The 10,731-nt window shown below is 57.5% G+C and overlaps 1 protein-coding gene across 2 annotated transcripts; it reads right to left on the bottom strand.

The window, feature by feature from the left end:
* Nucleotides 1-416: 416 nt before the first annotated feature.
* Nucleotides 417-10,177, bottom strand: NOX5 (NADPH oxidase, EF-hand calcium binding domain 5). Of its 2 annotated transcripts, XM_010572128.1 has the most exons (16): nucleotides 10,058-10,177; nucleotides 9,360-9,510; nucleotides 9,158-9,164; nucleotides 8,308-8,559; nucleotides 7,729-7,963; nucleotides 7,165-7,318; nucleotides 5,941-6,116; nucleotides 5,399-5,581; nucleotides 4,536-4,668; nucleotides 3,903-4,045; nucleotides 2,446-2,490; nucleotides 1,950-2,074; nucleotides 1,458-1,542; nucleotides 1,166-1,265; nucleotides 842-1,008; nucleotides 417-548 (listed from the first exon to the last, which is right to left on the bottom strand). In XM_010572128.1, exons 1-16 carry the CDS (start codon nucleotides 10,175-10,177, stop codon nucleotides 417-419), a joined length of 2,208 nt encoding a protein of 735 aa, XP_010570430.1. The 2 variants fall into 2 exon arrangements, with proteins under 2 accessions (XP_010570430.1, XP_010570431.1); XM_010572129.1 differs by lacking the exon at nucleotides 9,158-9,164 and having other exon boundaries at nucleotides 8,308-8,518.
* Nucleotides 10,178-10,731: the final 554 nt, after the last annotated feature.

The raw sequence follows: 10,731 nt of genomic DNA, 5'->3' as shown, positions 1-10,731 counted from the left end.
GACCTCATCCCCTCCATCCCAAAGCCCCGCAAAGGGATGCAGGACCTCATCCCCTCCATCCCAAAGCCCCGCAAAGGGATGCAGGAGCCTGTCCCCTCCATCCCAAAGCCCCTCAAGGTGATGCAGGACCTCATCCCCTCCATCCCAAAGTGCTCTGGGACACTGGTTCTTTCCTTCTCAAAACCCCTGCATGGATGCTCCAGGACACCCCAAATGGCTCCAAGATCCTGTCCCCTCTACCCCAAAGCCCTGAAGCCCAGCTCAGCCCCTTCCCCTCCCCGTTGCATCCCACCCTCCCCAGCTCTGACTGAGAGGTAGCCGGGAGCCAACATGGATGGTGCAGAAGGATCCAGCCGCCAGAGCCCATCACCCCACTGCAGACCTTTAGGGGCAGGCAGGGAGGCAAGAACTGTTGGTTAGAAGTTTTCTTTGAAGAATTGGAAGCCAAAGCGCTCGCAGTGTGCCCTGATGACTTTGGCAAGTGCTGGCGAGCCACAGAAGAAGACCTGCACTTTTCCTCTCTTCTCCTCTGCCACCTTCTCAAACACCTAGGGCACAGGCAAAAGGGGAAGAGGACATGGTGGCACAGCGCCCTCCTGCCCTGGCCGGATCCCTGCCTGCTTTGGCAGCTGCTGCCCGGCACAACTCAGCCTCCCCACGCTCCCATGGCACTTGCTTTCCCACGGGAGGGAGAGGTTTCCCCGGGTCTGGATATCCCGGTGCATCCTCCCGCTCTGAAACAGGGCTCTCCTGTGGTGTTCCCCCCCAAAGAGCAGGTTTGGTGAGCATGGTTCCCTTTGCATGAGCATGATTTTGGTGGTGGGGCAGAGCCAGCCCTCACCTTGCTCCAGTCGGGGCGGCCGGGCTGGGTTCTGGTCCGCAGCCCAGTGATCGAGTCCCTCTGCTCCTTGGCGGCCAGCAGGTCCAGGGCCATCTGCAGCCCGATGGCCTTCATGTCATTCTTGCTGAGGGCTGACGTCATGTACATGTGCATCTCCAAAAACCGCCCTGGGCATTCAAGGGGAGCCCGGCTGCAGTCTGGGGGTCCAGCCCCACTCTGTGCCCCCTTGGGTCGGGCTGGGCTCTCCTGGGGGTGATGCCAAACACGGGGCTGGGGACCCCCAGGTCAGGGGGCTCTGCTGGCCAGCCTCTGCCTCCCACTCACCTCCCGGCTCCTGCTCAGCCTGCTCCATTTCCAGCTTGGTTAGCAGGCTGACAAACCACTCAAAGTGCTTCTGGTCCCGATTTATCCAGATGAAGTCAACCTGAAAGGACACAGCAGCCTCTGCTTCGAAGCTGGCACGCAGCACAGGGGCCAAATCCAGCCACCCACCACACCAGACCTCCCGGAGCGGGAAGGGATGCTTGTGGACTCTCCACCCTCAGGAGTCTGCAGCCCTCCTGCCCCCATCCCCAGGGAAAACCTTAGTCTTGCATCCCCCTCCACCTGCTCCTACCTTCCTGAGCGTCATCTCCTCGTCCCGCAGGTCCTCGCACCACGAGTAGTGGCAGCTGGGGCAGCTCTGCTTTCGCCGGCGGTACCTGCAAGGGCAAACACAGCCCTGCCTGCCCCACCACCCGCACCCCTCCGACCCCAGCAGACCTTTTCAGGGAGACCCCGAGCACCCATTCCTCACCAGCTCTGGTGCATGCCCATGGCCGACCTCCTGCCAGGGGGTTTCCTGCAGCAGAATTCCCCAGGGGGAAGCCTGACACCAAGGAAGGACCCATGCGTGGGTCTCATGGCCATGTGTTATGAGTCCCAAGGTTAGAATTGAGGAAGAGCCACAATGGGTGCTGCCCCATGGTGCTCATCCCGCAAGGAGAAGTGTCGGAAGACGAGTCTACCATGGCATACATCACGTCTTGTGCCTCCCAAAGCCACGTCAGAGCTCATATTGGGGGTCTGCTGGCATGACTGCAGCCTGAGCTGCTGCAACGGCACCAACCTGTACATGATGCTCTGCAAAATGGAGGCAAAGGGGGTGATGCCAATGCCTGCGCCAATGAGCACAGCATGTTCCGAGGTAAAGATCCTCCGCGTCGGGGTCCCATAAGGGCCGTCGATGTAGCACTAGCAGAGATGAGAAATAGGGAGAGATCCAGCAGCCCGTGGGTGCTAAAACAATTCTTAGGCTGCAGATAGGAGCAGGGTTAGTGTGCAAGATGCATTGCAGGCTTATGGAGCCCAGGCAGAATTTGGGGTCTTTTATGGGAGTTTCATGGGAGCAAAGGAAGAGGAGGAGAGGGTGGGCAGAAGCACAAAACCCTCCTGCAGTGCTGGGTTTGCATCAGCCCCAGGTGGGACTCCTTGTGCACAGGGGCACATGCATCAGGTGGCCAGGCACACGTGTGGAGTGACTGGGCACACGTGTGGGTCCCTCCTGGGGATGCTGAGTGCAGCCCTGCTCACTGGAGCCAGGGAAGGACGGAGGCATCCCTCACCTTGATGCTGCAGAACCGATGGGTCTCACCCAGCCCGGTGGAGACCTGCAAGGTGAAGAGAGCAGTGACTGTCTCCTCCCCATCCCTAACCCCTCCATGACAGCTAATGCTAAACCTGCTTGTTCCCCGGGTTTGGTTTTGGGGTGGGTTTTTTCCAGCTGGGTTTATCCAGACTGTGCACGTTTCCAGCCGCATCCCTCAGTCAGACCCAGGGCGCTGCTCATGCCAAGCCCAGCGCAGTGCCCACATTCCCGGCGGTACGTCCCACTAATGTCCAGTGCCAGGAACCTGTCACCTGATGACATTATCTGGATCATCATCACTTTGAGTATTGATTAAAAAGGCAATTATCCAAATCCCCACACAAGTTGGGGGGTCAGTAAGAAGTTTCCAAGGACCGTGATGGCCTGGGTGGTGGGAGCAGGCGTGGGGAACCTCTGCTTACCCAGGGACAGATAAGAATGTAAGGGTGACAGGTAGAGAAACTCATTAAAACCGGTGCATGTAAGTACGTTATCTGCCAGGACTGCTCCTCCAGCCCAGACAGAATCAATATCCCGAGAGCTTTTCATGTCAGGGGATAAAGGCTGCTAACGGTGGCTCTCAGGATCCTGGCATTGCCATGATTGATATCCGAGAAGTTTCTTTTGAAAAGACCTTTTAACGAGCTTTGGCCCATTTAGGATAGAAGCAATGCTTCCCCTTGTTTCTCCAGGTCAGTCTTCTGGCCGCTGCTGTGTTGATGAGAGCAGAGACACCCCCCTCACCCCCATCCCGCAGGCACCAGGGGCTCTGCCGCTGCCCACCGGGGAGCGTGGGGGTCTTGGCGGCACTGGGCGAGAGTGGGAGACGGTGCTCACCCCCTCCGCCGGCAGGTCCTCCTCTCCTGGGGCAGCAGCACTGGTGGCTTTGTATGATGTCAGCTGAACGGCTCTGTCCCCGCCGGTGGCCACAGACCCCCCCTCGGAGCCAGCTCTACTGCAGAGACCTTCCTGGAAGCCAAAGGCCAAGGCATCACTGGCTGCGATGCTCGCAGGCATCTGATGCCCTATCTATCAGGGTCATACAGCCTCGGTGGAGGGGTGGGACACGAAATCTTTCAAGGCTGCACAAGCACCTTGCAGGGGATGTGCACCACGAGAGGTACCCCCAGCACCCAGCCTGGCGCTGCATGGGTGGCTGAAAACTGGGGTGACCCCGGGGGGAACGGCTCAGCAGAGCACATCCAGCCCTGACCTGTCCTCACTTCTTTGATTTTTTGGAACTGGCCAGGGACAGACTGTCCGGCAGAGCCCTGCGCATGTGCCAGACAAGGACATCAGCTTGAGAAACCCATAGGCACATTGTGGGGGGGCCTCAGTTTGGCAAAGCCACCACCTCGCAAACGGCTGCCAACCAGCAGCAGTTCAAGGTCTAACCTCTGTGTTTGCCGAAAGCCGAGCCCCATCCACACCAACCTGCTCCCAGCGTCGGCATCTCTTCTCCCTCAGGCTCCTGCTGAGCGGTTTCAGCTCCAGACTGGGCAATTCAGGCTGCTGGAAGTATTCGTACAGCTTGTTGGTCCACTGGCCCAGCGACCTGATGTGCAGCCAAAGGGTCTCTGCAGGATGAAGTGGAGCAGTGGGTGGGCATCCTATGTAAGGAACTGCCCTGCAGCCCCAGCACCACAGGCTGTGTACCGTACACCTCTGGCCCCAGGGACCCAGCAGCAGTCCCCACCGATGTCCTTCACATCAGCCCCAGGCTTGCAGCGGAGGATCGGGTTTGCTCTAATAGCTGGGTGAAGCCCAAATCCCAAACCTTGGGCGCCCATGGAGCCAGGCAGGGCATTTGGGTGCCATTCTGTCCCCACGCTTTGCTTGAAATAACCCAAGCACATGTTTTTATATAGCACTTATGTACAGGCAGAGATGGAGGCAGGAGAGTTGAGGCATAAACACACGCTGCCCTGCTCCATGGGCATGGACACCTCCTTGCATGACCCTCAGAGGGGATCCAGCCACCCCGATGGGGCTTATGTGATGCAAAACATCGTCCCGGTGATGTAAAACATCCCAGCAATGCACAATGAGTGAAGGATCAGTGATCACCTTGCTGCTCAGGAGCGCTGCTGATGGTGAAGGGATGCCACTCGTAGGTGGCAATGGCCGGGATGTTGAGGTAGATGTAGTCTCCAGGCTTGTAGTGGAAAAACTGTGGTCTCTCGATCACAAGGTGAGTCACCTGGAGGTAAAGGAGACCAGAAAAGCTGGGAGCATCCAGCAGGCACGTCATGCCGGTCGGTTTCTGCTGGGCTGGTCTCCCTGCAGCCCATGAGCACCCAAGTTTGTGCCTCCCAGTGGCTAACATGAGATGGAATTACAGCTTTGACCTGAGAAAGAGGTTTGTTCTCCTATTCACTGCCCAGCTTTGCTATCAAACAAAAATCTCAGTTAGGGCTGGCCTCAAACAAGAGTTTTTCTGAAGAAACTAAGAGTCAAAGCAGTTTTCATTTTGTCTTTTGTTGTTCTATGGGTTTAGGGTTTTTTACCTGAAAAATAGACAAAATTCTAAGCTTTAAAAAAATTGCTTGAAGACAAAAAAAATTGCTTTCACCTTTTGCTGCAAACACTCACCAACACAGCTCGAAGGAACCCAAACCTGCATCTTTTCCATATAAGCTATTCATTGTGCCCCGTCCCTCCCACACGTGGCCAGGAGAGTATCCCCCTTCCAGCTTGCTGTGCAAACACATCAAGGCCATCACCCCCTCCCGTGTCCCACTGTCCCTCCTTTTGCCCCATGTTGAATAACCAGCATGGTCACTTACAAAGTGCTTTTCCCCAAACTGCAAAACGCTTTGCAAATACTAAAGATATTTCTGTGCACCATAGCAGCTTTATTCTGGGTCTCAGAAGAGGAGAGCATCAGGAGGGAGGTGGGAAGGGGCACGGAGACCCCTGTGGGTGCAGACCTTGGAGGGCAGCAAGTTGACCTCCACGATGCGCAGCCCCCCAGCACGCCGCCAAACCAAGCCGACCACCTTCTCCAGCACGAAGAGGCAGCCGGGAACAGCAAACCACTTCCAGAAGTGGGGGCCGTGGAGGATGAGGAGGCTCCAGACAGAGATGTAGGAGAGGTGGGTCCAGTAGAAGACCTGTGGGCAGGGAGCAAGGGACATCGAGGGGGGCTGACCATGAACTGAAGCCGGTAGAGCCAAATGGTGCTTTGTGGTGAGGCTGTGCCGGGGCATCCCAGCAGGCAAAGGCAGCCCAAATGATGAAGAAAAGCACAGAAACCCCAAAACTGCAAATCGCAGGAGCAGGGGGGTGTCCAAGGGTGGTATCAAGGGGCACCGCAACCGGCTCATGAGCTCTCCCCCACCCATGGGGAAGTACCCGGATGGGCACCCACCCACCGGACCCTCGCCCCGGTCCCCCCGGCTCCCCGAGACGGAGCGGCTTTGGGCATGGCATTGGGGTTTTCCAGGTCGCTCTGGGCCGCGGCGGGACCCACCTCGAAGTGGCCGCTCCGTCGGATGCAGGGGCTGGAGAAGGTGAGCATGGTGGCCAGCAGCCCCTGGAGAACCAGCCCCGTCTGCGAGGCCGTGCCGCCCAGGCCCCCCACGCCGGGCCGTGCCGACAAGAGGTACTCGGCGAGGGCATGGCGCCCGTCCTGCCGCGCCAGCCTGCCTGGGCACACGCGCGGGTCGGGACAGGGTGCTGGGCACCCGCAGCACCCCCCCGCTGCGCACACAGATTTCTGCTGCACTCACCGAACTGCTACCAATTATTTTAACTAAGAAGCGCTCAAGTGCTTTGCTCAGACGTTTTGAAAAATGCAACGTTTCTCCTTTCCAGAGCCAGTTCTCGGGCTCAGCACTGTTGCAAGGGGGGGCATTTTGCAGGAGGGTGGGCAATGCAAGCAGACGTGCTTCCCCGGGGTGCTGCTCATCCCCTTGAGTGAAGGAAGGGTGCAGCCCTGGCACCCCACCGTGGGGTAAGGGGGGTTCTGGGGTGCAGGGCTGTGGGCTGCAGGGCACAGACCCCACTCGGGAGCTGCGTGGGGGAGAGTGGGAGCCCCTCGCTGCCCGGCTGGGAAGCCACTAGAGGGGGATAACAGACAGCACACAGACTGTGCGGCACCGCACGGGCCCTCCAGCTCCCTGCACCCTGCCTGCGGCCTCGCTGCCCGCTTGGGCATGTGCATCTCCTCTCCAGGCCTTGCATCCCCCTCCCTGGGACATCTGCATCCCTCCAGGATATGTGCATCCCCCATGGGACATGTGCATCCCCCCAGGATATGTGCATTCCCCCTCCCCCAGGGACACAAGCAGCCCCTCCCTGGGACATCTGCATCCCCCCAGAACGTGTGTCCCACCCTCAGGACATGTGCATCCCCTCCCTGGGACATGTGCATCCCCCAGGACATGTGCATTCTCTCCATGGAGCATGTGCATCCCCCCCGGGGACACATGCAGCCCCTCCCTGGGACACCGGCATCCCTCCGGGATATGTGCATCCCCCCCAGGACAAAAGCATCTCCCCTTGGGGCTCAGCGCAGACCCCTGCTGCTTTTCATCCATGCAGTGTGGGTGATGCCTCCTCCACCAAGGGGCATTTTCCCCTTTAGCAGCAGGGGAACCCACCACAGGATTAATGGGGCGCGTTAGAGGGGGTATTGCCCGAGATAAAACCACGGCAGTCGAAGGGCCTCCCCTGCCTGGGAGCTGCTACTTACTGAAGTTGGCGATGTGGGCACCCGTGTGAACGGCTGCCAGCATCAGCACCACGTACCCCACGAGCTGGTGGAAAACAACGTGTTGGTCCAGCGGCAAAACATTGGCGATGGGGGTAGCTCGAAGCCAGGTCAGACACCTCCGCAGCATCAGCACCTCCAGAAGAGGGAGAGGGACAATCGGAGATGCCGGGGGGCAATTGGAGATGTTGGGGGCCTCAGCCAGGGGCCGGTCCCCTGGGGCTCCAAAGCCAGGTCCCTGCTGATACAGGGTGTCAGACTGGAGAGCACCCAGAGACAGAAACCAAGGCCCTATCTGCAGGCTGCCATGAGTGCCCTTGTCTCAAAGAGCTCACAACCTCCCTAACCCATTATTTACATATAATTATTTAGAGCAGACAGCCTAGTCCCACAGCTGCAAAAGCCCACAGGCTCTAATTACTGCCCTCCAAAGAGCCCCTGGCACAGGGATAAGGTCCCAGTATAGATGTGACTGTAAATAGCCCAGGTAACCATCACCCCATGCACCCCACGAGCTTTGCATCCCTCCTGGGACCCAGCACTCACTGCAAGGAAGGCACAGTTGAAGTTCAGGCACTGCCCGCAGCCCCGGGCCACTGCCAGCCACCTGCCAAGGCCAACGTGCCACAGGGCGGCCAGGGTGAAGAGCAGGAGGTTGAGGCCAGCGTAGCCCCCCAGGAAGGCGAGTTTGCTGCGGTGGTTGTGCCAGTATGCCCGGGTCAGGTAGCGCGGCCGGCAGCTCCTCTCTGTGGGCGGCGGGGGCTTCAGCCAGCTCACTGCGCTGGGAGCAAAGGCATTGGATTGCTCCTTGCCCAAAGAAAGGGGGAAGCTGGGGCAGTACTGCACCCAGGCTGGCACCCAGCCCTGCACCCAAGCCTTGCACCCAGCGTGGCATCATCCCTGCACCCATCCCTGCATCCAAGCTCTGCACCCGGCTTGGCACCATAAGGCACTTGAGTTGCTCGAGTGCTGGCCCAAGCACCTCGTGGTCTGGGCACCACATGATAGCCTTAATGAGAACATAAATCCTATGCCTTTTCCTCCATGCAGGGGGAAAAAGGTGCTTGCAAGGGAACCCGCAGCCCCGCGGAGCTGCCAGAGGGACCCACCGACCGACGCAGCTACCTGATGGTCAGGTTCTCCAGGACCTCTGGGAAACCCTCCAGCTCCTCCCTGAGCTCCTCAAAAGTGATGGAGCCGCTGTGGTCCTTGTCAGCAGCCTCGAAGAGGGCTAAGGTGAGGTCTCCCAGCCGCTCCTCAGGCAGGGCTATCGCGCTCTCCCGCAGGCACCAGCCCAGCACCACGCGCAGCTCGTCTGGGTCGATGGAGCCGCTACCTGCGCAGGTCAGAGCAGGGACCTCGATATGCCACAGCACGCTGACAACCTCATGGTTTTACCTTCATCTTGCACCTTTAATCCAGAAGTTGCCTCCCTTTAATGCAGAAATGGCACGCAGGCTCTTTGGGAGGAAACTGTGCCTGGCCAGAGCAGGACCGTACCATTGCTCATAAATCAGCAAACTCATGCATTTAAAAAAAAAGGTGACCTAATTGGCAGTTTACCTGCAGCAGCCACATTGTCATTTGGCTGGCAGAGCTCGGTGCTAGCAAAGCGATGCAGACACGCTTATCTGGCAGCAAGGCATGAAAGCAAACCAGATAGGCAAGAGGCTTGGCTCTCAGTTCTTTGGCCAGCATTTTATGCCCAAGCAGGTCAGAGCAGGAAAAGCAGCTCAAGAAGAGCTTTGCTTTTGTTATTTCCAGCTTTCCCAGCCAATAGAGGAAGAAGAGAGCCTGCTGGGATTCATAAATATCAATGGGATTGAGAGTTGATATTTGAGCAGAGCAGAGACTTCTTCTCTTCGCAGCCAAGGGTGAAAGCGAATCGTGGGAAATCCTGACACGTGGCTGATTTAATTGCTGGCTTTCAGATGGATTTTTGATGCTTTCATCATGGGACGAAGGCAGCTAACACTGCTTACCTTTGATGAAGATCCAGCAGTGAAGACCCTCCTACGCTATTACCCAGCTGTGCTTAACCTAAGAGGGGACGTGACACCAGCACTGAAGCTGAGTGGCGATGCCCGCACTTGGATGCTCAGAGGAGAGCCGTGCTGCCTTGCAAATCGCAACTTTGTTCAAAAAAAGACAAATGAATCTATTTTTCATCATCTTACCATCCACATCGTAAACCTGGAAGAGGAATCTCAGCTTGTCCATCTCATTCCCGTGTATGAGCATGCTCAGGGCTTTCAGCAGCTCCTCCAAACTAATGGTCCCGCTCCCGTCTGCATCAAACAGTGTGAAGAACCTCTCGGCGAAGAAGGACTGCCGGGAGGAGGACAAATGCTCTCACATGGCAGTGGAATGCTCTCCACCAACCAAAACCTGATGCTACAAACAAAGCTCTCACAGCCAGCAATGGGAATCGCCTGGCAAAAGCTGAAAGTCGTGGGGAAAGCCTGAAAACAGGAGGGAGGAACAAAGGCTGCTTTTTGCAGGGGTGTATTGGCACTGCAGCCAGAGGGGCCTGTCCAGGGAAAGGAGGGAGCCCTGGGGACACGGGATGGGACAGGGCAGGAGGCAGCTGGGAAGGAATATTCACTGGGAATAGCCAAGCATGTTTAAAGACAGGCTGTGGATAGCCAATCGATTTTGCATTGCCAATGGTTAATCGGTGGTTTCCACTCCTGCTTGCTGCAGAGTACTGCTAGGTTTCTCTCTCCCTCTTCTCACACAACACCATGCAATTCTATTTTTAAGCTTAATTTTCTCCAAATACAGTAAGAGAGCACAGTTCGGTGTCGGGCTGCTAGTGCTGCCTGGAGGAAAGGACCCCACGACCCAGCTCCCCCCCCCCCCCGGGAGCATTCACCTCCTTCACTTGGAGAGCGGTTTTGAACTCTTCCAAGTTGATTTCTTTGTCCTCCCCCACGATGCTCCCGAACTGCTTTGTCACCCACCGCAGCCACTCGGCATCCTCGGCCGCACTCATGGTGCAGGAACCTGGGGGAGGGAGCAGCGCAGGATGGGCAGCAGCCCCTAGTAATGCCCTATAGCCTTCAAAATCTGCTTTTTTACTGTTCCTGCCATGCTTTCAGCACCTGCAGACTCCCTGCAGCCTTGTGCTCTGGAGCAAAAGGGCGGCTGCTCTCTGTCCGCCTTGCCAGGGCAGGATGGGGCATCCCTCACCGCTGGCCCCAAACTGGGTCCCGCAGCAGCCGCCCTGGGCTGAGCTGGGACTTGGTCAGCCCCGATGGCTGTGGTGATGATACACGTCTGAGGGGCATGTGGGTGCTGCATCACATGCAACCCCAAACTTCCATGTACCGAAGAAATGAGCTACTGAGTCCTATTTGTACCTGCCACATTACTGAACACCGCTGTGAAGGTGCTTGAGGTGATATTAGCACTAATAAAGGGTAACTCCTTCCTTCTTGACCTTTCTTCCCAAGGCAAGTCAAAAGATGCAGCTGTTTGAGCCATCCCTGTGCCTGCACACCCCACGTGAGACTCTCAGTTGCTTTTATGGACCTGAATTAGCAAGCA

Source organism: Haliaeetus leucocephalus, unplaced genomic scaffold, assembly GCF_000737465.1.
Source record: "Haliaeetus leucocephalus isolate CR32 unplaced genomic scaffold, Haliaeetus_leucocephalus-4.0 Scaffold339, whole genome shotgun sequence".
Taxonomy (NCBI): Eukaryota; Metazoa; Chordata; class Aves; order Accipitriformes; family Accipitridae; genus Haliaeetus; species Haliaeetus leucocephalus.
The sequence above is the reverse complement of the archived record's forward strand: the minus strand, read 5'-3'. Positions and strand labels throughout refer to the sequence as shown.

What these genes read in the sequence shown, in the direction of transcription:
- NOX5 (XM_010572128.1), bottom strand. Translation starts at nt 10,177, where the DNA reads ATGAGTGCGGCCGAGGATGCCGAGTGGCTGCGGTGGGTGACAAAGCAG. An exon ending in CAGCGCTCCTGAGCAGCAAG is followed by an intron (nt 4,046 to 4,535) that starts GTGATCACTGAT and finishes TTCATCCTGCAG; the next exon opens with AGACCCTTTGGCTGCACATC. An exon ending in GATGCCGACGCTGGGAGCAG is followed by an intron (nt 2,491 to 3,902) that starts GTTGGTGTGGAT and finishes TTCACCTTGCAG; the next exon opens with GTCTCCACCGGGCTGGGTGA.